The following is a 27757-nucleotide window of genomic DNA, read 5'->3' as shown; positions in this document are numbered from 1 at the left end:
AGTCTTTCTTCGGTGTCGGCGGCGTGCTGACGTCAGGCGCTTGGCAGCTGCTTCCGAGGAGCACTGACGTGTGCCTGCGCTGCCTCCCTGGGAAGGTGACGTGTCTCTCCTGCTCGGGCTCTTTTAGCATCGGCCGCCCGAAGAGCGAGGCGGGCAGTGTGTGCCGGGGCAGCGGCTGAACGGGCAGCGGAGGACAGGGGAGCCAGGCAGACACCATGGGGAGTGAGTATCCGCAGCCCGCGGGAGGGGGAGCACGTAGCCCAGAGAGAGGCGCAGCCTGTCCTAGAATTCAAATAAATAACGCCAAAAATCCGCCATTTTACTACTATGTGCGGAGGGCAGCCTGGAAAACGGATGTCTGGAGAAGAACCCAGGGTTCCCAATCCCCAAGGACTCTCTCTTAGTGACTAACGTTGTCTTTCAATCTGGTTTTGATTCAGCATGTCCTTTTGTTGTGACAGAAAGGTGCCCACTACATCTAAGCTAGTGACACAAGTGTCATGAATGGGTCAGCCTCTCTTCATTTTCTGCTGCCTCCTAAAAGAGCAGCTACTTTGAGACCCTGTAATCCCCAGAAGTCAATTTATCCAACGTACTTGTCCAGACTGTAGACCTAAGTCATTTATGAGTTCCTTATTATACCAGAGGATCACTTTTTTGTACCCCAGTATCACTGAAGCAGATGAGATGACGAAACACGGAAGCACTCCACAAACCCACTCAACCCTTAGTGCATAATCCAATGCAGTCCTCCGTTTTTCAAATTCATATCCACAGCCTGGAACATAGTTGCTTCAGGGATCACTACAAGAAAGTTATCTATAATGTCCAGTTCATATTCTCTCTTGATACAATCGAAGTGCCATCCCAGCACTGGGCTTGGGGATTGTGGCTGGAAGTTCTTACGATGATCCCTGAAACAACGGTGTTTCGTACTTTGGATTTCAAACCTACAACTGTATGTGTTAGCGCATAAATGATCCAGTGTATTTACGGAGTCCTTCCTTCCATTTTGTATTTTTTCAAAAGTAGGGGATTCTACAGCAGTTGCACATGATATTGCTAAAACCACAGCTTGTGCCATATCCCTTTGCCATATTGTTGATCTGTCTCCAAACATATCGCCCAGTATTTTCCAATCCAAGTCTGAAGTTTTACTTCAGCCTTTCTTCCTTCTGCACCCAGTTCATTGAGTGTCATTCAATTTGGTTTGTCTTATCGCCCGTTTTATGCAGTCCTACGATACAACATTGTGGTATCCTACGTATCCAATATCTGTCACCCTGTTTGTTGTACTCGGGTGATACAAGGAATGACATTCAGAAAGTCCTGTTTCAGTTTACATAAGAGAGATATATGGATTTATGCATTAGCGACGCATCTTGGGCAGGACGAGGTCCTTGCTGCTATTGTGACCCAAATAACAGGATAATGCAGAGGATAACGAATGGGATTTTAAGAGACGGGCCACAGGAGTGGCAGTAGACATCGTGTATTAGAGCGAGGGCTCAAGCCTTTCAGCCTGCTGTAATATGTCCGCTGTACTAGTAGTACACAGAAGAATACACCATCGTGTCCCTTCACTATTGTGTCTTGATGGGTGTCGTGCAGGAAAGTTTACCGAAAGTATTTCATTGCTAGACCTTAATGTTTTGTGTTGGTTGATGTGTGCTAGCACTGCTAGTAGTCTTCGATCCGCATTTTGCTAGACTTTTTTTTTCTAATGCATCTCCAGTGATGGAGTTGAGACCTGAATCACTTGTTCTGTCAAGACATCCAAGCTTGTTTACCCCCCACCCCCGGCAATAAGATTTGAGATTGTTTGCATACCATGTTCAGAGAGTACGTGGCCTAGCAGTGTACTTTACCCTTGTACTTTGGTTATGGTGAAACCAGTTTGCATATGGCTGTCCCCTAAGTTTACATTGAAGGACATAAACGTAGTGATATACAGTCTGGTTTAGTACTATGCATGTAGATCTGTGCTTCTTTGTTTACACGTCCCTGCGTGTTTGTTTATTCATCTGTTTAACCGTATAACTGTGTATACCCTGTGAATGCATATGTTATATTATGTTTAGGTGCGAGTTGTTGTACATTTCGTCACACTGTTGTAATTAAAGTAACCTTCATTCGTGGGCCAATGCAGGTCAGGTTAATTATTCTGATGGCCTAGTATGAGAATTGCATTTTTATAACCTTCTGGCCTCAAGTTCTCTACTTGTATATTCTAGTCTTGTGTTTGCATGTGAGATTATATATCTGCAACAAAATACCATAAGCATCATAAAGCAGTGAGCAAAACCCCTATAGGTCCTGTGACCATTTCTTGGTGCTAACCTGTGATGCAGGTATGTTTTTAATTTGATGTCAAATAGTGCAAAGTTGTCTTTATTCTGTAACTTTCGTTAAGTATGAGCCGTTTTGATAGATCTGCCAAAACAAACACAAGACCATACTCTAACATTACAACATTTTTATTCCATTGTCCTGTTCTCATTGTGCGTTGACATAATGGTCTTGTTACCCCATATCACAATTACTCTATTCTTTGTATGTAGATCTATAACTTTTACTAGTCTCCCACCCCCTATTTTTAGTTGGCAATTACGTTTGCTTTGCCTTCTACTGTAATCCTGGATTTCCACGATTTTAGTGCTGAGGTGTCCTCTTTTTCCACTAACCACGCCCAGATGCCCAGCCCCCAAGAGTGCAAGAAAGACAAAACAACCTAGGAAATGAAGCCTGCTTTATCGTATTGTGCTCATTTTTAAATGTGCAAGAAAAAACAACTTCCTTTCAAATGTGTGCATTATATCAGCAGGCAGGCATTCATATTTAGAATAGTTTCTTTGTGTATACGTTTTTAGGAATATATATATATTTTTTTTATGAGTTTTTTTCGGGATGTCGTGTACATACAATAGTATGCATACTTTATTGGGTTTAACAAGCGATTTTATGAATTGTCAAATTAGGTTTTTGCTTTTCTGCACAATTTTATCGATTTGTCTAGCTGTCACGTTTAGACTGACTCACGTTTCTGTTTGAATAAGGGGCAGTCATTGTCACCGTGTGTAGAATTGCGTGTAAAGGAAAGATTTGTTCCCATCAAAAACCTCTTACTAGATGGTAAAGTGACATTTCTTTCAACTGAGGTCTAGAAATGAAAACTGTGACCACAGCTCAACAATAATTATTGCTGTTTTGAGGTGCCGATTTCTCATTTCTTCACTCTTGAAAGGATAAGGGCATGTGGGAGGTCGCTTGGCCCAGTGATCCATGCACTACTACTTCATTACACCAACAGTAATCCTAATTGAACGTTGATTTCTTTCCTTCCTTATGCATTGTTTAATAGAGTGGCATTTTTTGATTGTTGTACCGTTGTCATATTGCAACCAAACTGTTAAATCAGCAACGATGCCCTGCCGGTATTAAGACTGGTTGCCAACACCTAAGCCCTGATTTAAAATGTACTCCTGTATCACATGTTTTAAGTCCTATATAACTGAGGTGTATCCAGTGATTCTAGGTTTTACTGGTTTCAGACCTCAAATCCTCTAAAATAAACACATTTATGCTTATTGTGGTTATTTAACTAAGGGCGGCCATGCAACCTATTTTTATCCTTTTGCATCCTCTTAAAAGTAAAGGTAAAATCAAGTTTTCGTTCTGTGTCATATGAGAACTATTTCAGTGGGTGGAATCCACCCTTTTAATAAAAATTTATAACTGGCCTTGCACGTTACCACAAAGCATCGTTTTATTAAGTGACAACTAGTTTAATGAAACCTTTTTATTGTTCCGCAGTTAAATTTCTGGAAGTCATCAAGCCTTTCTGTGCTATATTGCCAGAGATACAGAAGCCTGAAAGGAAGGTATGTTGGTTAGGTTTCTTGATCACACACTTCATGTTTCTCTGTTTTTAAATGGTAATGGTAAGTGTTAGCTATGTATGCACACGTCATTCTTGTTTGTCTTCTCAGAACACAAATCATCGTTACTGTTGATTAGCTTAGTGTATGGTTACAGCATACCTGGCAGCGGCACAGTTTTTCATCCCTTAGTTGTCTATTCATTGGCTGTTAATTTTCTAATTTTGCTTTTAAGCTCCCCCAACCCCTTAATTTTCATCACAAGAACTGTGTTTTTTATTTTTTATTTTTTTTTATTTTTACTCAGTAACATTAAAATCTAGAGTTTCATAAATGGATGTGCTGATGCAAGGGAAGTTTATGGTCAGCAGGTGCTCACTTTCCATTAGCTACTTAAAACACCTTAATTAAAATGATTTGTCCCAAAAGAGATGTTTTACTTTGGCTGTCGATTTGTAGGAGAAGTTTAATTCATAGCCTTTTGTCAGTTATTGAATCCAATTCCCCATCTAAAGTCGCTGATCTTGAGTTATATACTGTTGGTTTGATGTGCTGTTCACAGACAAGTAGGGTCTCAACCTTAAATGTAAACTGCCTCACAAAATGAAAATGCCCAAGTATCACCCTACTATATGCTACTTAAATTGTTCACAAAAATGCAACTACAGGGAGTGCAGAATTATTAGGCAAGTTGTATTTTTGAGGATTAATTTTATTATTGAACAACAACCATGTTCTCAATGAACCCAAAAAACTCATTAATATCAAAGCTGAATATTTTTGGAAGTAGTATTTAGTTTGTTTTTAGTTTTAGCTATGTTAGGGGGATATCTGTGTGTGCAGGTGACTATTACTGTGCATAATTATTAGGCAACTTAACAAAAAAAATATATATACCCATTTCAATTATTTATTATTACCAGTGAAACCAATATAACATCTCAACATTCACAAATATACATTTCTGACATTCAAAAACAAAACAAAAAGAAATCAGTGACCAATATAGCCACCTTTCTTTGCAAGGACACTCAAAAGCCTGCCATCCATGGATTCTGTCAGTGTTTTGATCTGTTCACCATCAACATTGCGTGCAGCAGCAACCACAGCCTCCCAGACACTGTTCAGAGAGGTGTACTGTTTTCCCTCCTTGTAAATCTCACATTTGATGATGGACCACAGGTTCTCAATGGGGTTCAGATCAGGTGAACAAGGAGGCCATGTCATTCGATTTCCTTCTTTTATACCCTTTCTTGCCAGCCACGCTGTGGAGTACTTGGACGCGTGTGATGGAGCATTGTCCTGCATGAAAATCATGTTTTTCTTGAAGGATGCAGACTTCTTCCTGTACCACTGCTTGAAGAAGGTGTCTTCCAGGAACTGGCAGTAGGACTGGGAGTTGAGCTTGACTCCATCCTCAACCCGAAAAGGCCCCACAAGCTCATCTTTGATGATACCAGCCCAAACCAGTACTCCACCTCCACCTTGCTGGCGTCTGAGTCGGACTGGAGCTCTCTGCCCTTTACCAATCCAGCCACGGGCCCATCCATCTGGCCCATCAAGACTCACTCTCATTCATCAGTCCATAAAACCTTTGAAAAATCAGTCTTGAGATATTTATTGGCCCAGTCTTGACGTTTCAGCTTGTGTGTCTTGTTCAGTGGTGGTCGACTTTCAGCCTTTCTTACCTTCGCCATGTCTCTGAGTATTGCACACCTTGTGCTTTTGGGCACTCCAGTGATGTTGCAGCTCTGAAATATGGCCAAACTGGTGGCAAGTGGCATCGTGGCAGCTGCACGCTTGACTTTTCTCAGTTCATGGGCAGTTATTTTGCGCCTTGGTTTTTCCACACGCTTCTTGCGACCCTGTTGACTATTTTGAATGAAACGCTTGATTGTTCGATGATCACGCTTCAGAAGCTTTGCAATTTTAAGAGTGCTGCATCCCTCTGCAAGATATCTCACTATTTTTGACTTTTCTGAGCCTGTCAAGTCCTTCTTTTGACCCATTTTGCCAAAGGAAAGGAAGTTGCCTAATAATTATGCACACCTGATATAGGGTGTTGATGTCATTAGACCACACCCCTTCTCATTACAGAGATGCACATCACCTAATATGCTTAATTGGTAGTAGGCTTTCGAGCCTATACAGCTTGGAGTAAGACAACATGCATAAAGAGGATGATGTGGTCAAAATACTCATTTGCCTAATAATTCTGGACTCCCTGTATTTAAAAAAAAAAAAAAAAAAAGTCTTGCTAAACTACTGTGGAATTTTGAGTGCCCTTACTTTGAAGTATCATTTAGTAAAATGTGTTGCTGCATGCTAGTATTAAAAAAAATATATATTCATAATGGAATATCAGGGTAGCAAGTCTCAACGGGATTATGTAAAATGTGAAAATAAAGCTTTGGCAAACCCAAAAGTTTTGGCATTTGTGGTCAGCCTTTTGGTTTTGTCAATGCTTGTCTTATTTTTACATGGTTTTTGTACAACTTTATAGCTGTGGGAGCTGCCTGACCACCATTATAAAAAAAAAATTGGTAAAATGTGTTCTCAAAAAGGGCAATTTGACCAAATGTTCCTGGCACTGAATAAAACTACATTGTGTGGCGATATGCTCCTTGCGAAAGAGCAGTATGCTGTCACTTGGAGTGAAGCCCGTCAATGGAATTTTAATAAAAACAAAAGGTCCTGGTTAACACCAGACCTATTTATGCGCCCAATTCTTAGAGAAAGTCACAGAAGTGCACTCATGGTATACGTCCCGGCATTAGTGTAGATTTACGGCTTTCACAAATTTACAAGAATTTACAGAAGTAGGTCGGGAAAATCGTACTGCTACAAATTATTTGTGAACTGCATTTTAGCACGAGCAAATATGCTTGTGTTGATTTTGCTTATGTGAAAATCTGTTGAGTGTTTACAAGCTCACTGTTTTCCCAACGTTGGAAGATATTTTAATTCTGCTCTTGTCTGGAGTAAATTTGCAAAGCTTTCTCAGCACAGGAAAAGATGAAAGAAGTGCTGGTGAAAGCCCCTTAAAAATGCAAGTTACTATGTTTATACAGGCACAAAAGGGGATTCCAGTCTGGGATCTATTACTTACAGCTACCTCCAGCCCCAGTAGGTTGATCCGTGGAAAGGTGGATTGCTAGTTTTAAACCCTACGAAAGTATGGGCTCTGGCATAATCAGAGAGGCTATCGTCAGAGTTCTTATAGAATGAAATTGCTGCCATAATTTGTCACCGCACTACATGGCACCAAAGGGACAAGTGGATTTTCTTTTTCTACTGGGCTAGTAGATTTATGAAGCAACCTGTCCCATGGACAAGTAGATATTTTATTAAATTCCACACCCCTGTTAGATGCTGCAAAACCATGACCAAGCAAAGAGGGACTTGGCTTATTGCAAGATATGAACTACTATTGTGCCATTATCTTCCATATTCTGAATGTCCTGGTGTCTAAATCAAGTATCAGGGAACTTCACACTGCATCTCAGGTAGACCCCTGACAATTAAGGTTTGTTAGTTTGGGACGGTGGGTTTGCAGGGGCTTAGAAATCTTACCGAAGTTTAAGGTTGCTGGGGTTGAAGGTGAGTGGGAGGAGAAATGATGGGGGCAGTAGAATGGAAGATATGTGCAGAGAGGAGTGCTAGGAAGTTGTGTCTAGTGATGCGGTGTTTGGGAAAGTTAAGAAATGCATAGAATATAGGTACACAAAGTAAAATGAATGATGTAAACTTAGATGTGTTGAAAGTTGTCTTTAAAGAAGGAATTGGTGATCAATTTTGATAAGTTCTGCAGAGTGTATGGAGGGTTTCACTGAAGTGAGAGTAGAAGTTTATTCCTGGAGCTGCTTGAGGGTCATATAGGAATGACTGTTTAATGTGAGATTTGAAAACGCCTGACATCGGACGTTCTTCTTGTTGCAAGTGAGAAGGTATCAAGAAGTGTTACAATATGTTTTGCCCTCAGAATTTGTACAATAGGGATACTCAAAGTACGGCCCGGGGGTCCCTTGTGGCACTTCATACCTCTACATGCTCCACCCTGGGCTGCCGTTTACTTGACTTATCACTGATGTTCAGAATGCAGTGAAACAGGCAACTATTTATTTACATGTTGACTAAATTAAAAGGAAAAGCAAAGAAGGTCTCCTGCACCACCTAAGAAGAATCTTCATTTTTAGAATGTGCAGAAATCATGTACAAAAAATGATACTCTTCAAAATTCAAAAAGTGTATTTCATTAACATGCCGAGGTGTTTCGTTTTAGTGCCTCAGTTTATATCAATCCATTTGCAGGTATTTATTAAAAGTGATCGTCCTAAAGCATGAACCTAGAAACATCCATTCCTTCACCACCCTGACAACACTGCCATTAGTTAACCAAGAGGACAGTTAGTTGTCATGTGCGCCTGCTATGTGGCCTAGGTTTTTATTATACATGGCAAAATATGTCAATTCAGTAAATCAAACATAAAAGTTTTTGTACAAGGTACATCTTGAACTCATGTACTTCGAGGTGCTCCCCTCATATGCTAATGAACAAAAAGGAGGCAAAGTGAAAATAAAACAATTGCCTAAGATGATACAGTTTGGTCAAGTGAGGAAGCTGGGATTCCTTGGATCTTTCTGGAGGCTGGGGGCTTAATTTTAGAGGGCAGTATTGAGTGAAACCCTCAAAATAACACCACTGTTTACTATGCACACCACACACTTGCTCCACATCCCCTTGGCCCACCTTCCAATACCTCACAACACTCCTGGCATTAATGCGGCCCCCAGCCACACCACAGACAATGCGTGTTGGCCTCTGGGGAAAATGTTTGCCAGTACTCATGTTCTAGAATGTATGTGACAGAACAGGCCGTTTTTTTTATTTTTTTAGGGCTCATTTTTTTTTTGTATGACTGTCATTATTTTGCTATTCATGTAAATATTATGCATTTGTTATTTTTCCTTCAATTTGTCATGCACCTCTTGGGAGACACGAGGAGGTGTGTGCCCCCTTTTAGCCCCAAAGAAAGAATATATAAAACCTTTTGAAATTTGTTACAGTAATCTTGTAGTACTGACACTGTGCAGTTAATATAAGATATGCAGTGAACAATTGTGGATTTAACTGCTTTTATGCACATTTTCTTGCAGATTCAATTTAAAGAGAAAGTATTATGGACTGCAATCACCCTGTTTATCTTTTTAGTATGTTGCCAGGTAAGAATGTATTTTAAGTTTGACTATTATATAGCCCACTGTAGCAGGTGATCACTCAGCGCATGTATGCAAGCTTGTTCAAAGACGTTTATTTTAACACTAGCAACATTTATTTACATTGAGCAGACCTCTAGCCGCAAATCAGGATCTGGGTCACTTCTGTCTTTGATTTCCAAACTTCTGTACACTCCATTATGTGGAATGTTGAATTTAAAAGCGATATCTTGGACGGATTTTAGTGAACCATGTGCATTTAGGTTGATATAAGATTTTTTTTTTTTTAATTTCCTCATACCGCCGTTTTTGCATCTTTAGGCTAGGACAAGGATATAATACAGATGTTCAATCAGTTTCTAGTGCTGGTATGTTCAGCTTCATCAACTGTCAAATGTAAATTACAGCATCATAATTTGTGTAATTTCTAAATTACCCCAAAAAGATTAGCAAATGGAAGCCAGAATTACCAGCTTCATGTCCCAGATGATATACTTACTCTGTGGGACCCCAGATTCCAAAAAATGATTCAGTGGGAGTCCCTCAGTTCCAGTACTGATAAAATGGTGGTCCTCAGAAGTCAAACGGTTGGGAACCCCTGATCTAGAGTTAAATCTGATTGTGTCTTTCGTGTCATTCTGATTGCTTGCCAACAACTAGGTAGACACCAAAATGACTCTGCTCATCCAGATGTCAGACAATGACTACAAGTATATTTACGTTTTGAAAAACAGATTGTCATTTAAAAAAAGAAAAAGTTTAGATAGAATTGATCAACATTTAATCTAACTACCATAGGGAGAGGGGCACAACAGTAGGCCGCAGTGCAGTGAAATGGTAGATATAGACGACTGCAGTTCAACGGAGATTAGGCATGAAAATCTATGTAAATAGGGATTGAATATGCATTTCTTTTAATGTAACTGCCCAAAATAAAAACAAGTGTGTATTTTACAACAGTTTTATGCTAAGCAGTGATGTAACTATGGGGTTTCATATAATGTTTTTTAAATTTGATATTCCAGATTCCCCTGTTTGGAATCATGTCCTCCGACTCCGCAGATCCTTTTTACTGGATGAGAGTCATTCTTGCCTCAAACAGAGGTAAGTTAATTCTGTTTGCCACTTTCATACGCAGACCCACCCAGTATAATTTGTGTTAAACGTACCATGTATTTGTGTGTAGCTATACTGTGAATTGTCAGTTTGCTTGGAATTCTGATCAGGCTCTTTATCTATTTCTCAAAAATACCAACATTTCAGTTTCTAAAATGAGACTTTTTTTAAAAAATTCTTCTTGGCGGGAAATACGGTGATTTGCCACTTAAAAGGCAAACCTGTAACCTATGCACCATATTAATTTGTTGGTTTGGCAGGGATTGGTGAATGCTTTGCTAGTAGACCTTCCAACTTGGAAAAATATTTTACAGTGTGAGAAGGGGGTGGGGCCTCGTGCCGAAAGCACCTAGGAGGCACCCTGTCCCCTCTGTGACACGTAGTGGTACCATGCAAGTTTGCAGGTCTGTGTTGGTGTTGTTGGTACTGGACTGAATACGGCTATCTTCTCTTACTACTAGTACATGAGACATTGATAGAAAGATGAATAGCCAAATAATTCTTCATCCAGAAAACTAATATGTTTTGTTTTATCACACCGGTGATACAATGACTTTGGGACTTTATTTTGGATTTTGGGATAGTTCAACTGGGAACCTGGAGCAATCACAAGTGTAGTAGTCTTTAGTAACTTACAAATATCCATTCTATTTGCACATCCTACTGAGGTTTCTGCAAGTGCCGAGCTGTGATTCGGTATGATACCATATGGAGCACCGTAGCAGTATGGCACCAAGCGAACCCACCCAACTAATGCTTCAGTGTCACAAATGTTGGGCTTTCGGATGTCGGTTAAAGTACTATCTGGTAGCATTGATAGCTTTCACATGTCAGTTTTTTTTTTTTTCTTGTCTTTTTGGGGTGAATAATAAGGTGTTTTCTCTTCCTTCTTTACTTCATTCTGATCAGGCACCTTAATGGAGTTGGGTATTTCTCCAATTGTCACATCTGGTCTTATCATGCAACTTCTGGCTGGTGCAAAGATTATTGAAGTTGGAGACACTCCAAAAGACAGAGCCCTCTTCAATGGTGCACAGAAATGTAAGTTATTATTTTTAATGAACACTGTTTCAGCATGGATACGTGCAGCTGGCAGCACAGCATATATTATCTTTATGTTCTGGTTGGTTGAGGTGCACAGTAGCCCCTTAATCAGAACAGGTGGGTTTTTTGGTTTTCCTTGGACAGCAAAATAATGTAGGATAACAGCTACCAATGCATGACATACATGACTTTAATATTACATTGACTGTCTGAATAATACTATTTTTCTGCCCTAACGTAGCCTAGAAGCATTGAGGCGACGAGAGAGAGATATAGAAAAGGTTGGGGCAGGCGATGAAAAGGAGTTGACAAAAGGGGTAGAAGAGGTTGACTGAGCGGGTGCTCTGTTGCTCCGAATGGCACAGGGAAGCTGTTGGAATCGAATGAGTATAGGAATAATACGATGGTGAAGTATTGAGCATTTCGAAACGAAACCACCAATTCACTGTTCACCAAATTCCAGGATTACAAAACATGCCTGCTTCTCAACAAGTTGCAAGCTCGTTCAAGTTGGAAGTTCTGAAAACTGCAGATAGGAAGTGCATGCTCTTATTTACTGCACCCCACTACCCCCGCCCTGTTTAGAGGGCTATTACACCACTTTTATTTCACTAATAGATCCATAACCTTCATAACAACTAAACCTTCTCATTGACCATAATCAAAGATGGAACCATATGTACAGGAGGACCATATCCAAGAATTATTTGGTGGCAGCCATAATATCAAAATGTGGTTCAGATGAATGAGTGGATTGAGCGTTCTGTGAATCCTCTGCTCAAGTGCTTACTCCCCTCACTTGACTTGTGTAAGTGGTCCATAGAGGCTTGTAATTGAAAGCTTCAAGAGTAGATGGGGAGATACCACAAAATGTAAAGAAGCTTAAAGCAAGGGGGAGAGGCATGTGACTGGCCAGGAGTACGAGAGAGCCCTATGACTGAGGGACCAAACAATGGGAGAGAAGAGAAATAGAAAACATTTAATGGGAGCAAATGTTCTTGTATGAACATTGATCGTGTTGATAAAAGTTCCACATCCTGCTTTCTGTCCAACTGGAAAAACATTGAGAACCTTTTCAGTATAGTAATATGGGGGACGGGATTGACAATAGACAAGCTCACATGAGAGTGAATGGGTTGTGATTTTTTTTTTTTTTTAAAGAAAACCGTGTTTGCATTCTGAGCAGATAACACAAACTGCTTTCATGGATAGATGATCACGGGGTTGTTACTGGTGTTTGTTTCAGGACCATTCTGAACAAGTCTGTAAGATTTGTAGAATTTTAAGCCGGAAATAGTTGAATTTCATAAGCTGAAGCGTTGTGTGCTGCATGCAGGACCCCAGAATCCCAGTTGTCAGAGGCTGCAGTCAACAGATTCACTGCAGTTTCTTTTTCCGAAGGTAATGCACTCCTTGAGCCAAGCCACTTGCATCTTTCAAAAAGAGAGGCTTATTTTGTGCCGACATTAAAAGTTGGTACTGTGGCGTCTGACCTGATGCTTTGCTTCCCTACACAAGCATCCGTTGCTAGAGAGGCAGTCAATAGACATATTTAAGATAAAGGGCAAACAGCATTCAGAAATGTAGGACTGTGACCCATTTAAACTATCAACAGCTTTGAAAGTGTAGGTAATGTGGGGACGTGCATAGTAAGTTACACTGAACCAAAGTGTAAGGAACGCGGAAGCTCCAAATTTGGAAGAACCCAGAATTTTGGCTTTGAAACGTATTGGCTACTGAAAGTTAGAAGTCACAAGTGAGTTCAGTTTTAAAATAATCCAAGCCAGAACGTGAGCCTATTTTTTTTCTTCTTTTTTTGTTTGACGTGCCACAATATCAACTCCTGAATATTGACCACAACTACATCAAAGTAAATATAGATTTGCTATTTAAGTCCACATCTCTGGACCATATATATATATATAATGTTAACAGGGTATGTACACCTGGAGTGACAAAAAAAAAGAAACATAATTCGAACCCTAAAATTTTGGGAGCTACTTTGAAGACCATAGCGCATCGCTAGTCCAGTAATGGCTGCTCCAACATTCCAATGGATGTCTTTCAGTTTCTTCCTGTTTAGTTTATAAAATTCTACTCTCAGTGGAAGGACTTTCTAATAGAATTATATCCCTTATGCCTGTAGCTATACCAGTCCTTCAGCCCCCAATCTCTTTAACTCCGTAGTTTGGTCGTTCTAGCTCTCTGCAGAGGGTGATAATGCTATATTATATGCTTAAGTATTTCTTTGACAATATAGTGTTTGTATTCTGGAGTCCATTGTGCAGGTGGCAATAAATAAATAAAAAGCTAGAACTTAACTTGAACACTTACCAGAAACAGGAGACCAATTAATGTCCAAATACTTTTTATCCAACTTCTAATGGAGCACCATGTGAGGGACTCTACATAGACCAGGGGATATGTTAAGGACACTAATACAGTGAGAAATCAAAATGGTTTTGATGAAACTTTGCAGTATGTGTTAATGCATTTGCACATAATCTAATTAAAGTGTCAGAGGACATTCCCAGCAATCTTATCACTTCCTCTGAGACATTTTATAGAGTACATCGTGTATTATTCCAAAAAGATATTAAAGGGACATAAAATAGGAATTTTACTGACCGGCAATGGCCAAAATGGGAGAGGGGTTGTGAAGCCAGCAGGGTGGAATCCCACGAATAGGTGGAACAACCTCCTCACCACGACAAAATCAAACTTTTTTTTTTCAAGTGAGCTCCAAAGAGCAGTGACATGTTCACATTTAACTTCTGTTAAAACCAATAGTCAAGGAGTATGGCTCTCCTTCTTTCTTTCTTTTTTCTTCTTCTCCCTAACCATGGCACTTCCAAACCTGTCAACGGATTGAAAATAAATACAAATCTGCCACAGTGGTTCCCCTTTCATTAAGGGGCATTTATAAGTAAACTTATTTTATTGTCATCACAACTAGGCTAGGATAACATTTGTTAGCAGATCTAAAGTAGAGCTTCATCCGGCGAGTAGAGCAAATAGCTAGAGTCACAACACATAAAATGGATGCTAAATCATCGAATAACTCAGCAGAGAGTGGCGTTCAACAGAGGGAAGGAAATCAACATTGGGTGAAAACAAGATTAGTAATGCTTCTTCCTTAATATTTTTTTTAGTGTATTTATCCAGCGGTGGAGAAAAGGTAGGTGTGCAAAGCGACACATATGAGTGGCTAAAGAATTGGCATCCATCTTAGGCTACTGGTTTCGTGGAGTGGAATTCATTGAAGACCCACAGAAAGGACATCTTTTGCCAGGGGTTGGGTTTTATATTTCTCTCATTCACTAGCATTTATACTTCTAAAGAGGAGCAATCAGGTCCCTTGTCTTTAGTGACAAAATAGCTGGCCATGCCCTTTGCAGCAAGTCATCCAAAGTTAAGTGGATGGGTAGTCGTCCCCCCCCCCCTGCTTGGAAGAAGGCCCATCAAGATTCTCATTCCCTCAGCCTCTAGCTCCTTGGCAACTTCTGCTGCCTGTATCACAGGTTCACTAAGTTGAGGACCAGTTTCTGGCCTCAGACAGCTTTAGACGCATTACTTTCTGTGATGTTGCATTTTTAAATGTGAAGTTAGAAATGTCTTCAGTTCGGCATTCTAACACATGGTCCAAGAACAGCATCCCGTGGACTATGCACTGAAGTGTCAAAAATCGAACTGGAGTTGTTTCTCCATAGCTGCTGACTGGCAAAAGCCAGGGGGGTGATGGGAAGGAGTATGCGCACAACAATGCTGGATAGCCTGTATTGTACCTCCTAATTGGTAATTTCTTGTGAGCATGTTGGTGTAGCTGATTTCGAGCAGTAGGAATCCCCCTCACACCTTGAGACCCTGCCGGGTGAGTAGCATGCTTAACAAATCACTGATTGATTGATTTCATAGGTTCTTTCCATTTTTGCATGACAACTTCCCGAATGGTCTGCTTCGTCAGAAGACATGGTCACATTGGGGCAGTGTAGAGAGCTGGTCTGGATCATAAAGGAGATGTGTTACACGGACTCGGCCAACAAATAAACTTAAATAAAATGCCCTCTCTCTCCACCAACCAGTAGACTGCAGCAGAAGAAGTGTTAAACCCATGGACATTTTTAGCCTTCAAGGTCCAAAATGTTGTTACCTGCAGGTGCGTGGTTTTTTTTTGTTGTTTTTTTTTGGTTGTTGTTTTTTTAGTTAATCTCTATTTATTTTTTATTTTTTTAAAGTCATACATAAATAGTCATGATGGTTTCGATAACCTGCTATTATGTGCAGTAATTCAAACTCTCCACACTTGACTGGTGCTGCATTTCCGTGCTAATGGCGGGTCTTGTGCTCTACTAGTTAACAATTAAAAAATGCTAATGTGTCGATAGCGGTGAGTATGAACATGCGATTGTTGACGAGGCTACTTCATTGTTGCTGAAGATTGTTCTCCCTTCTTGTTGGACTGTCAGCTGTGATGACTTGGGGTGTCATGAGTTAGAATGTTACACAAGATAAAGCTTGACATAAGATGGCCTTCCACAGTATTGACAAGTTTATTGCCGACATTCCGAAGTGTTGGGTTTTGCAACATTTCGTATTGACAGAAAGGTGTGAAAAGACGCTGAGAGGGCTGCTGTAGCTATGCCGCAGTGGCCTTTCTTTAAGCTGAGGTTTGCTCATTGTCTTTTCCAGAGCACCGCTATACGGCTTCATGGAGAGAGTGGGGCGGTGTAGAAAGTTGTCTATTTTGTACAGAGGTAATCCCCTTTGTTTCTCCCATTGGTGCATCTACCAAAGGCTGGTGGCGACCTGGCGCAAGGTCTTCACAGGTGATTGTGCTCCTGTTTTGAGTGCTTCAGTTTGAGACACTGTTTGTACTTGTTGTGGGAACCATCACCTGAAACGGCTCTGCAAAAGAGGGAGACACAAAGAGAAGGATCCATATTGGGCCTGTTATAAGACCCTTACTATTGAATCAGACTTGTATGTCTACAGCATAGTTCTAAAATTGGGACTAAATGCTACACACTTCCTCCTCATCCTTGTGGCCCGCCAACCTTTTGGTTCCAGATTTCTCATTGACTTAATCTGTGAAATCTTCAAAAAGCTGCGGGCTGTTACTCCACCAGAGCCTCTCTGTTCTGGTAAGGGAAGGGAGTGAAAGATACTCCTGCATAAGTAGACTGTCCAGAGGCGTGCAGCCACTGTCCCAGTGGAAAGGGCAGCCCAGAGGTGCAGACTAGCCTGCTGTGACACAGGAGCTGGGCTGTGATGTGTCTCAGTGAGTGGAGGATCACTGGAAAGCCACAGGCTCTGGAGGATGGGCTCTTTCCTTGTATGGGAGTTTTTTTGTTTGTTTTGGTTCTCTTTCCCCTGTGAAGCCTGCACCTTCACGTGCTGCACAAAGCTCCCAAACAACATTTGAGGAAGTTGGGGCTGTTTAGCTCACACTTAGGCGTGAGACCGCATGCTTAGGGCCTTAGTGATCCTCCGTCCAGGTTTCTTCTGTGCCTTTGAATTTGTGTCCAAGACTGTGGAACTCTGGCGTTAGGAAAACCTACAGTGGAGGTTGTCAGTGACTGAGGAATTGAATGTCTGGCCTACGAACCACAGACGCAGCAGTCTGTTTATATTTTTCACAGTGAGCCTGCACCTGTGAGATTATTCTGAACCTGATCAGTTTTGGCCTATTTCTCTTGTTGTAGCTACTGTGCCTAATGGCATACTCTTTTGTATGGTATTTCATTTTGGCATACGTCTCTGTAATGAAATTAAATACTGGATTAGACTATCATTATTACAATTTATTTGGTAACCCTTGCGATTGGTCTCTGCACCCTGCTTCCCTCCCACCTCCATGAAAAGCCTTTGGGTGCTTGCCTCGCTGCCCAGATGGTCAAGTTATGAAGGGGTGTACTTGGTGTTCAACTTGCAGTGCCATAGTAAGTTGATGCACAAGGACAGAGGCGTCAAACCTACTAACCCCTATCTTCCACGCCTCCAACAGGTTCTGACAAGTGTTAGTCATGATTTTAAATCTAACCTATATCAATGATTAACTGTTAACTTTTTCTGTTTTACAGTGTTTGGTATGATTATTACCATCGGCCAGGCTATTGTGTACGTAATGACAGGAATGTATGGCGATCCTTCAGAGATGGGTGCAGGCATCTGCCTCCTTATCACTATCCAGGTATTTTCAGAAGCAAAGTAGTTGTATTATGCTTATTTTTCTTGTCCCCCCACACCCCCACCCCCAAATTTATAATAGTCCTGATTGCTCCACATCTTTGCACCATCCAGATTGTACACCCTCACTTGGTGTCTTGCAAGTCAATAGAATCGCTTTGGTAAATAAACATGAACCACTTAACGGAATTACGCCAAATTTGGCAGAAAGCTAGACCGTGGTCCAGAAATAGTTTCTTTTGAGTTCTTAAAGAAAAAAGATTCATCTATATCTAGAGAGACAGATACACCAGGGTGGATCCATGTGCCACTCGCAATGTCATAATCAGCTGACCACAACCTGACAGGAAAGTTGTGACTGCCATTTTGTATATTAGAACTCTGTCGTGGTGTGGGGTGGATGGGGGAAGAAAGAGTCAGTGAAAGAGGTACCCTGAACCCTACGAGTGTGATCGAGGGGTCTCTGAGTGACCCCTCTGGTGCAAGAAATTGCTCAAAACGTGCATTAAGCGCAGTATCCATTCTCCCCCTACTCCCCAAAACCGCGACGGATCCGCAGAGCCACACCCCATTTAAATAATAATACACCGATTCACGCAGCCACTCGCGCACCCAGTCACAGACCCACTGAATGGGGTTGGCTGCCTTTGGGAGGGAGGGGTCAGGCCCTCTAGCCATGCAGTCAATGGCAGTGTCTGGTGACCGGTTGGATTAACAAATGGTCATTAAGTATTACTTTACGTTAAAAAAAAATTAAAAATTCACTGAAAAAATGGTTACAGGGACGTTAGTGTTTGGGACATAGAATTTTTAAAAAGTAGAAATTCAGTGTGTGAGTTAAACTTGCATTAGGGCCCGAGTTATAGTTTCTTGAGCTAAATATAACAATCACTGCTGAATGTCTAAGGTTTTGTGTGTAAAATCTGAACCTAACTATAACCAGAGCTCCTGGAACTATGCGGCAGGAGAGGACCAGGTTATGCAGCAGGTTTGAGTAAATTATGCTCAAAGAAAAGCCAAATTGAGCTGCACATTTTGTAATAATAGTACTTCATTAGTTAATCAATTTTAAACTTGGTAACACTGTATGGGGAATGGTTGCACCTCATTAGTACTAGTTAAACACCTAATTATAGATTTAAACAACAGAAAGGTGATCAGTCTAGCTTTGCATGGGGGCTTTTTTATCATTCCTGGCAACATGCTTTGCTGCATTTTTTTAAATTAACCCTTGAATTGTTTGAGCTAGAAATACAATTTTGTTTTGTTAAAATCTGTAGTTTATGCTGCAGATGATGAGTTATGTGACAAATGCAGCAAATCTGCAATGTGAAAATCGCCGCGACCACACAGTCTCATATTTCCACTGGCCCTGACTATAACATCCCTGTAGCCTTTTGAATTTTTAGTGAATTTCTAAGTTTTTTTTTTTTTTAATTGTCTTACCTAACTATAATGTCCCTGTAACCTTCGTTTCTTTTTCAGAATAGATAGATAATCTTCCTAGTTTGCATTTCAGGTGTCATTTGTGCTAGTGAAAGATAAGCAACTTGTTTTGTAAAAATAAATATATCTCTGTTGTTTTAGGCTTGCAGCTAGATTTGCATGCTGGGATGTGCCAGTGAAAGGAGTGATGTACCAGTGAAAGGGTCATGTGGCTACTGTCTATTTATTGTGCAGTGCAAATAGGTTGCAGCTATTCAGTTACAAAAGTGAGATCAAATCCTTATATAGGTAAAGTGGCAGCAACAAATTTAAGAGCGTAACACCCTGTGCTAACACAGTTCTCTTCCTTTCTTGTAGCTTTTTGTCGCTGGTCTTATAGTTCTTCTTCTGGATGAACTTTTACAAAAGGGCTATGGCTTGGGATCCGGTATCTCTCTCTTCATTGCTACAAACATCTGTGAGACAATTGTATGGAAAGCTTTCAGCCCCACCACAGTGAACACTGGCAGAGGTAAAAGGAAATCTGGCATCTTAATCTTTCTTAAGTGATATCATTTCAGTGTGCCTGTATTAATTTTTTTTTGTACTTCATCACTTTATCTCATACTCAAAAAAGGATATGCTGCAAGAAGAGTAGTTTTCTTAGAATTGCAGAACCTAACACGCAGTTTCCTTACAAGCAGATCACTATGCAAACATTTAAATAGACTCTGTCTATGCCATCTCTTGATTGTTCAGGGGAGTAAACTGGTTTCAACTCAGACCAGTGTTTGAACAGTATACGGTAAAACTGGTCCATACTGGAGACCAAGCTGTAAAACTGCATAGAAAAAATGTTATAGTGCAGCAATAAGAGTATTCCATTAGGACTGTGTTACTGGGCTCTGATCGAGTTCAGCAACGAGCATTTAGTATCTTTAAGTTCCTAGTGAACTCATGTCCTAGCCTGATAAAGTGGGACATCATTTTTGTGATGCACGTTTCTACAAATGGTGGTCTGCATATTGAGGATATGTTGTGCTTCTAACATTCTTGCAATGATCCCTATATTTTTTTCTCCGCTATTTCAGGTACTGAGTTTGAAGGTGCCATCATTGCTCTGTTCCACCTTCTGGCTACTCGCACAGACAAAATCAGAGCTCTCCGTGAGGCCTTCTACCGACAAAACCTTCCCAACCTTATGAATTTGATCGCCACCATCTTTGTCTTTGCTGTAGTGATATACTTTCAGGTGAGTTTACGTAACCGTCCTTGGGCATCATCCACTATATATTTGCACATTAAATCAGTGTTCTTCTTTCCGTATCTTCTAGTCATTCTCCTTTTGCTGAAATTGTAGTTCGTTTTTCATGGTCTCCTTTTCTTTCATATACTCGATATATGGATAAGAAAGAAAGTGGCCTCTGGCTGAAAATTGTGTATTGAGCTTAAAATTAAGAATTTAGGATATTGGTATTTCCTCCTCCCAACAAAAGCATCATGAATTATATGTTGTAAAACCCATGTAAGAGAGCTTGTAATCTCTGGGGAGGTTTTTTGAATGCATCCATCTTTGGACTGTTTCCCATTTTGGCTGTCATTTTTATGGAGATGAAATGCTCAAAATCACTTTTTAGGAGACTAATTCTTCTTAACGTTTTTTCAGGAAAGTATTTTATAAAAAAAAAATTGCAAGAATTTTTGTTAGTCAGCCAAGATTTATATGGTATACAATTTCACAGTGTGTGAAGCTTATCAATTTATCGAAACTGCAGAATGGAATTAATTTTATAGCACCCATATAAAAGTAAAGTAACTTCTTCAGCCCCTTAAGTAAACTTTTGAGCTCCTCCACGTTGAAAGATATGACTATCCTAATGCTCAGTGATGCAGAACAAGTTAAGGTTAAGGAGTTTTGCATGAGTATTTGACATGCGACGAGTGGGATGATCGGTTTTGGTAACAGCATCGGTTTCCAGGATCCAGCATAGATTACTGAAAGGCAGAAAACAGATGTCATTTAATCTACTGTATTGGGTATATTGCATTCGTTTTCAGTTTAGTGCATGTTTACTCTTTCTCTCCTTTATGTGCAGGGTTTCAGAGTTGACCTTCCAATCAAATCGGCACGTTATCGTGGACAGTACAACACCTACCCTATCAAGCTCTTCTATACCTCAAACATTCCCATCATCCTCCAGTCTGCCTTGGTATCCAATCTGTACGTGATATCTCAGATGTTGTCCGCGCGCTTCAGTGGCAACCTCCTGGTTAATCTCCTAGGTACTTGGTCTGTAAGTATCCAAAACTATTGTTTTAAATATATATATTAAGGGAATAGGCATTGTACTGGTGCGTAAAAAGTGATGGGTGTAGAGAGCACGACAGTTAAAAAAATTCCTTCTCAGTCTTACACTTATTCACCCTTGTTTGTTTTTGTGGCTTTTATTATATTGTAAACAGAGTACAACTAGAAATTATAGCCCTCTGTTATTAGTTTTGTCTACCCACTCCCCCAGAGGTAAGCCATTTAGTTTTTGTACATCTTCCAGCGGGCTAAAACTTAGAGCTTCTGAGGCAATAAACACACCAGGAAAATGTCAAAGGGTTAAAAAATGTTGACTAGGAGCATCTGTTTATATTGATTAGAAAAAGATGCTGTTGGTTTACCTTTTGTTCACTTTTTAAAGGCATTCATAAGTTTTCACTGAAGAACCTGTTTCTTAACTTGGGCTTTGCTGTGCGTGAAAGGAAAACAAATACATTTATATTTTTTGTTTTGTTTTTGGTTTTTACCTTTTACTATTATTTTTTTCCCCCCAGGATACTTCGACTGGTGGTCCTGCTCGAGCTTACCCGGTTGGTGGGCTGTGTTACTACCTCTCTCCACCGGAGTCGTTCGGTTCAGTACTAGACGACCCAGTTCATGCTGCAATTTATATAGTGTTCATGTTGGGCTCATGTGCATTCTTTTCAAAGACCTGGATTGAAGTGTCTGGATCCTCTGCTAAAGATGTAAGTGAGGAAGCTGGTTTCTAACTGCTAAATGTTGTTTAGTTATGCTATGAGTAATAGGACTATCATCTATTGAAACAGATTCATTTTAAGGGCCAATTCACAGCGCATCTTATGCACCCAAATTCGTCCAATTTGCATTAAAGAGTTTTATTTGATTTTTAAATTCTCAGTCGTGGTTCAGAGAATAAGAATCTGGAATTCTCGCAAATTCGAAAAGTGCTCAAATGTTCACATTTGTCACATTATGGTTAGCTGTGGTTTAGTGATGTTTTATGTGCAGATGTACCTTAAATCCCAACCTAGTTTAATATTAAGTTGCAGTAAATTGTTTTAGCTGGCCGTCTGGCCGACTCGTCCATAGAGCAGTTAGCGTGATAATTGCACTCCAAGATCCCAGTAAATGTTTGCCCCTTCTTTCTATTTTCCTTGGTCAGCCGACTTTCCATCCATACCATATGACACTCCTTAACATTTTACATTTTATTTGCATTTGTATTTATATAGCTTTTCATAACCCTTGTGAGGCGCTGTAGCTCATTTGACGCCTCATAGCACTCTTCTTACATTTTGGGGTTTGAATGAGAGCTCTGAGGAAAAACATGAACTTTGGTTTTGAGTGTCTGAGTAAGATCATCCAGTTACCCCTTGGTACTCTTATAAAACCAGTCAAAAATGTTGTTGCATCGTAATTTTCATTGCCAGTCCACACCTGCTCTGCACGTGTTCGGGGTCCCGCATAACTTTTAAGAAGGGTTCCTCGTTTCTCCTTACCTCTGCAGGGCAGTTGATCTCACTTTTGAAGATGTCTTGTCTGATGGCAGACCTGGAAGGTGGGGGCACTGTAGGAGCTACACTGCAGTGCCACAGTATACACAACTTAAAAAAGCTGCCCTGACCCGTGCATGACTCTGAAACTAGTGCACCCGCGCCCCCTACCGATGTCCCTCCCACCCAACACTCCTACTCACTTCAGGAGAGTACGAGCCAAGAGCATAGATAAACAAAGTGAAATAAAGGACAGTACTTTTAACATCTCTGTAAAGTGCAGTTTGTGTGTTTGTCAAGACAGTACAAATCGGGCAATTATGTGTTGGTGATACTTGTGCCATCCCATGAGTGGTTATTTTTTAGTTGGGCGAGAGATTCTGACAGCAGGTGCCAGCTTGAAGGTGTATTTGCCTCATTAGTCCAGGGCAGTCAGGGATAATATGGTAATGTAGCGCAGATTTGGGTCATATACTGACATAAATAATATAACTACCCCCCCCCCTGTTCGTATATCGAAATCCTGTGCGAATGCGTGGAGTAAGGAATAATCTTGGTGAGGCCCCGAGCCATAGCTTTTCCATCCGATCTCTGGGTTAACAGATGTTCTAAAGCACAGTTACATTATTCTCTGCCAATATGAACAGGTTAAAACGCTCCTTTTATTAATAGTTATTTGATTTGGCCCGCGTCCACACATTTCTATGTTGGCAGTCTGAATATTTCCTCCAACACCTGCTAAAACCTGTTCTGTCAATTTGCATAGTAACAGCAGTGATTATTGGTCAGTGATTACCGAGTTGCTGCCTTCAACCCGGCACAGCTGTATGTATTCCTAAAAACTCCCCAATACCTTCCGAACATACCACACGTCTGAAAAAGGAATGGTGCAGTACCGAAGAAAAGGAAACTATCGAGCGTGCCACAGTCCGCAGGAGGAACAAAACGCAAGAGCGTACAGCAGGGACAAACTCAAAAATGTGGCCCACAATGGAACGAGAATTCCCACTGTGATCAGGTTTAATCAAAACAAGCATTTATAGGACTTCAGATTACAGCAGTCATAGCCATACATTCCCGAACAAATGTCACTCCTTGTCTACGTTGGACTTCTTTTGTGATGAAAAGTGATCCAGTTGTTCTGTTAGTGCTGCTAGTTTTCTGAAGAAAAACTAGGATTACAGGTAAGTAACGTCTCCTTTTTGGTTGGCATTGTTGAGAAACTGCTCCTTCAAGTTTAGTATCCGAAGTAAAACGGCTGAGTGTACAACATCTCGAGCATTTCAGGAAGGCCTCATTCATTAGATAAGAGCTAAGGGACTCCCGAAACTGTTGTAGGTATAGTTCTAAATATATTTATTTCGTTACAGGTTGCTAAACAATTGAAAGAACAACAGATGGTTATGAGAGGCCACAGAGAGACCTCCATGGTTCATGAGCTTAATAGGTGAGCAGTTCATATCATTTATACATGGGCTTTGTGACGTGTTTGTGTGAGGTGCTATAGGTTGAGCTATGGTACGAAGAAGGCATGTACATTCAGTATATGTTAACCATGCCTCAGCTACCTATACTGAAAGGTAGTAAAGCTGGCTCTGTTTTCATATGTACTCTTTATTTACAACCCGAGCCTGTTGCATTTGTTAACCTAATAATCACCAATATAGGTTGGTCATGACTTATTTCACCCTTGGTGCGATAAATATTTAACATTTTATGCTATTAAGCAATGACAAACCTAACTTGTTTCCTGAAATTATACAGTAAAGGTTTATTTGAAAAGGGACCCCTTTGATCACCAGTACTGTCTTAAAACACCCTGCCGTCAAATTCCCTTCAGCAATGACAGCACATATAACCAGAAAACATTGTGAGATGGTTTGATGTAGAGGCCTTTTTTGTGTGGCTATGTAGGAAATATCATACATGATTATTTTCAAGATGTTTTGTTCTGTTTTCCATGCCAATGGGTGCAAACTTGCCAAGATACTTTGTAAAATCTTCTCGCCCACTACGAGCACACATCAACTTCCACTGAAACGTTTTCTTGGCAATGTATCTTTCCTTTCATGTAGGAGTCCCATTGGCATTTTTTTCTAATTAAATTTAAAATTCTTGTTATCTTTGTTCTAAATTAATAAGTCTTGAGAGCAATGATCTGTTAAGGAGAGGGTTTTTTTTTTTTCTTGACAAGGTATTTGCCTGTGTCAAGAGATCAGGTGAAGTGCAGCCAAAAGGCAAAGTTTGGAAGTTATGTGAAATCGTCGCTTTCCGAGAACCTAAGATCTGCTCAAGCCATGGGTGGAGTGAGGGTTTATTTGCTCAGTGCTCATACTTATGTGCTAACTGATTTGTACTACTTAATGTTGGCTACAGGATTGATTTGACTTGGATTATCTGGTCATATTGGCTGTTGATCTAATGTAAATCTACCGAAACCTCATGATAAGGAGCTATTGCGCTGTTTTCAGTACGTTGCTTAAGTTATTACGTCTCTTTTCATACGTCACAGAAGATGAAGTCATCTTAGTCGCTTCCTCTACAAGTGTAGTACCTTTTTTTATAATCCATTTTATTGTTTTCCATAAAGAAAATAGAAGCAGACTTGTCTGGCGTGTACTAGGTTTACAAAGAGAATGCCCAGACGGGCAGTCCAGTTCCATAGCATAAGAAAGAGCTTAACACTTTAGAGTTAATAGTTTAACAGAAAACACCTTTTGCCCTCCCCAGTGAGCACAGTTTAGCAACCAAGCAGCCGTCAAGCACGAATCTGTTTCCTGCTCGCCAGTTATCCCTAAAGTGCTTCAGACGTTCTCTACCTCCAAAGATGGATTTTTTTTTTTTCCTATGACAATACACCCATCCACCCTGTCCTGTAGGTATTTAAGGTCAGGCATACATTGATTCTGAGCAGTCTGTCGGCATGCCACCATCAGTCCCTAGATGTATGGGACCATCTTGTAATTTGACCTCGTGGTGTTGGGGGAACAATAGTATTTGGGCCATTGCCACAGCTAAGGTAATCAACTTATTACAACTTTAACAGTGTAACAAAAGAAAAGAGGAATACAGTAGCTTTTAAAAAGATCTTGATACGCCGGTCATGTTGTCCGTATCTTGTACATCACATCTAAAGTTGATGGATATGTAATCTCTTGGGACGGTTTTAAAGTGTCAGCTAACTGAAGCATTGCCTCTTCTTTGTAGGTACATTCCAACAGCTGCTGCGTTTGGCGGACTCTGCATCGGCGCGCTCTCCGTCTTGGCCGATTTTCTTGGTGCAATTGGATCTGGAACCGGAATCTTGCTGGCTGTCACAATCATCTACCAATACTTTGAAATCTTCGTCAAGGAACAAAGCGAAGTTGGAAGCATGGGAGCTCTACTTTTTTAAAAACATTTCCTCCCGCTGACTGCGAGGAAGCATAAACTCAGATTATCACATCACAAGGCATACAGATGGATGCACACCACTTTCTACGGAGAACTCTAACAGGGCGAAAAGCATCAAGGCAAGGTCATTAGCATCTTACCAAGAACAGTCTTCAACCAGCTGACCTATTATAATTTTTTTTGCATTCTTTGTACATTTTATTGTTTCATGGAATGTGTATAATCTATTTTTTTAATCTTAATTTACGACCTAAATTAAAGTGATATTATTTGGTTCATCAAGTTCTCCTTTAACCAACTTTTTCACGGGGAGGTCTGCGCAGTCAGACCACACCTGCCACAATATGTTCTGCACCTTCATTTTTGTATTTTAGAGTCTGGTGGGGTGTTGTGCTTGGCACTACTGCATACAGAGCTTGCACGGGAGCAGTACTGTCTGACTCCTAGCATCCGTTAACCATTTGTGGTGGTTGTAGGCACGAACAGCGTTGCCATACTAAACATTTTGTATGTCTTGGAAAAAGCATCGGACAGAGTGAGAGAGCGCAAATGTTAGTATTTTTACTAAGCATTGTATTTTTTTTTTCTTTTTTGCCCTAGCGGTCAGCTTGTCAAATGGCGAAATGGACATTTCAGATTCTGTACAGAAGTAAATGTGTTTTTCTTCTTCATATTTGTGTGTCCTGTTAGACGGGGTTGGAGACTGAACACGGTTAATCTGTCGGTTCCACTGAACAAAAAAACTTACCAATTTTGGTTCAAGTGGTCGAAGCTGCCAATAGTCTGCAGTAATGTTTTTCAGAGTCACTTCAGTCCTCGCCAACCTCAAAGAGCCGTCCCATGGTGGGAGCAAAGATCTTCTGTTGTGAACTGCTGTAGTCTAGCAGATATGGAAAACATGGCTTTCCAAGTATTCAAACAGTATCTCGCTGCAGAAGGATGTTTGCAAAGATCACGTCTGGTCTCAAAATACTGTGCATACAAAAATAAAAGTTGTTTTTGCCAGAAATTGTTTTTTCTGCCCATCGTTTTCTTTTATCTTACTTGCCTTCCAAGTTTTACGCATGAAAAGACTTCTTACAAAATTTATCACAAGAGTAGTATCTGCTAGATGTTTGCTCTTCTACAACTAACAAAATAAGATGAAACAGAGAATTAATTTTTCATTGAATGAATGATCTGCGTAGGATGCAAAAAGATACCATGGATATCAGATGATGTCACTAAAGGAGCTTATGTATTTCAAGTGTACATTTTGTGCTTCATCTCGGTACCTCTCCTTGTAAAAGTGGACGTGAAAATGATTGCGGACGAAGCTTGTTTCTGGCTGCTACAGTCCCTCTACCTTGTTAAGGATAGTGGATTAAAGTCCTTCCATTTGTGTACCATGTTGAAAGGAAGTCATCAATCCCAAATCCGGTCAGTGGCTCACCAATTGTGGTCTGTGGATGGAGGTCCTGCAGTAAAAAATAAAAACACTGGCTACTGGAAGTTTTCTATTCAGTCAGTCAAATCTCTTTATTCGGCAAGTTGTCATAAGATCACATAAATCAATTAAATACACATTAACATTTTAAAAATTTAAAACATGATTTTACACCATACAATCTTACATAAAAATGACTATAACTACAAAACATCAGATTAAATTTCAGCCATCAAGTCGTATCCTTTCCTAATTACTGGAATGAACTTGTAAAACATTTTACGTTCAT

At 40.4% G+C, this 27757-nt stretch overlaps 1 protein-coding gene across 1 annotated transcript; it reads left to right on the top strand.

Annotated features, from left to right (window-relative positions):
- Nucleotides 1–27051, top strand: SEC61A1 (SEC61 translocon subunit alpha 1). The gene is made up of 12 exons (XM_069206254.1): nt 1–222; nt 3814–3881; nt 9036–9101; nt 10121–10199; nt 11121–11252; nt 17336–17445; nt 19245–19398; nt 19958–20118; nt 20963–21160; nt 21690–21881; nt 24020–24096; nt 25857–27051. The coding sequence occupies exons 1-12, from the start codon at nt 216–218 to the stop codon at nt 26041–26043; spliced, it is 1431 nt and encodes a 476-aa protein (XP_069062355.1). The 5' UTR covers nt 1–215; the 3' UTR covers nt 26044–27051.
- Nucleotides 27052–27757: the final 706 nt, after the last annotated feature.

Source organism: Pleurodeles waltl, chromosome 9 (assembly GCF_031143425.1).
Source record: "Pleurodeles waltl isolate 20211129_DDA chromosome 9, aPleWal1.hap1.20221129, whole genome shotgun sequence".
In the NCBI taxonomy this organism is placed as follows: domain Eukaryota; kingdom Metazoa; phylum Chordata; class Amphibia; order Caudata; family Salamandridae; genus Pleurodeles; species Pleurodeles waltl.
Note: the sequence above shows the minus strand (reverse complement) of the source record. Positions and strands in the feature narration are given on the sequence as shown.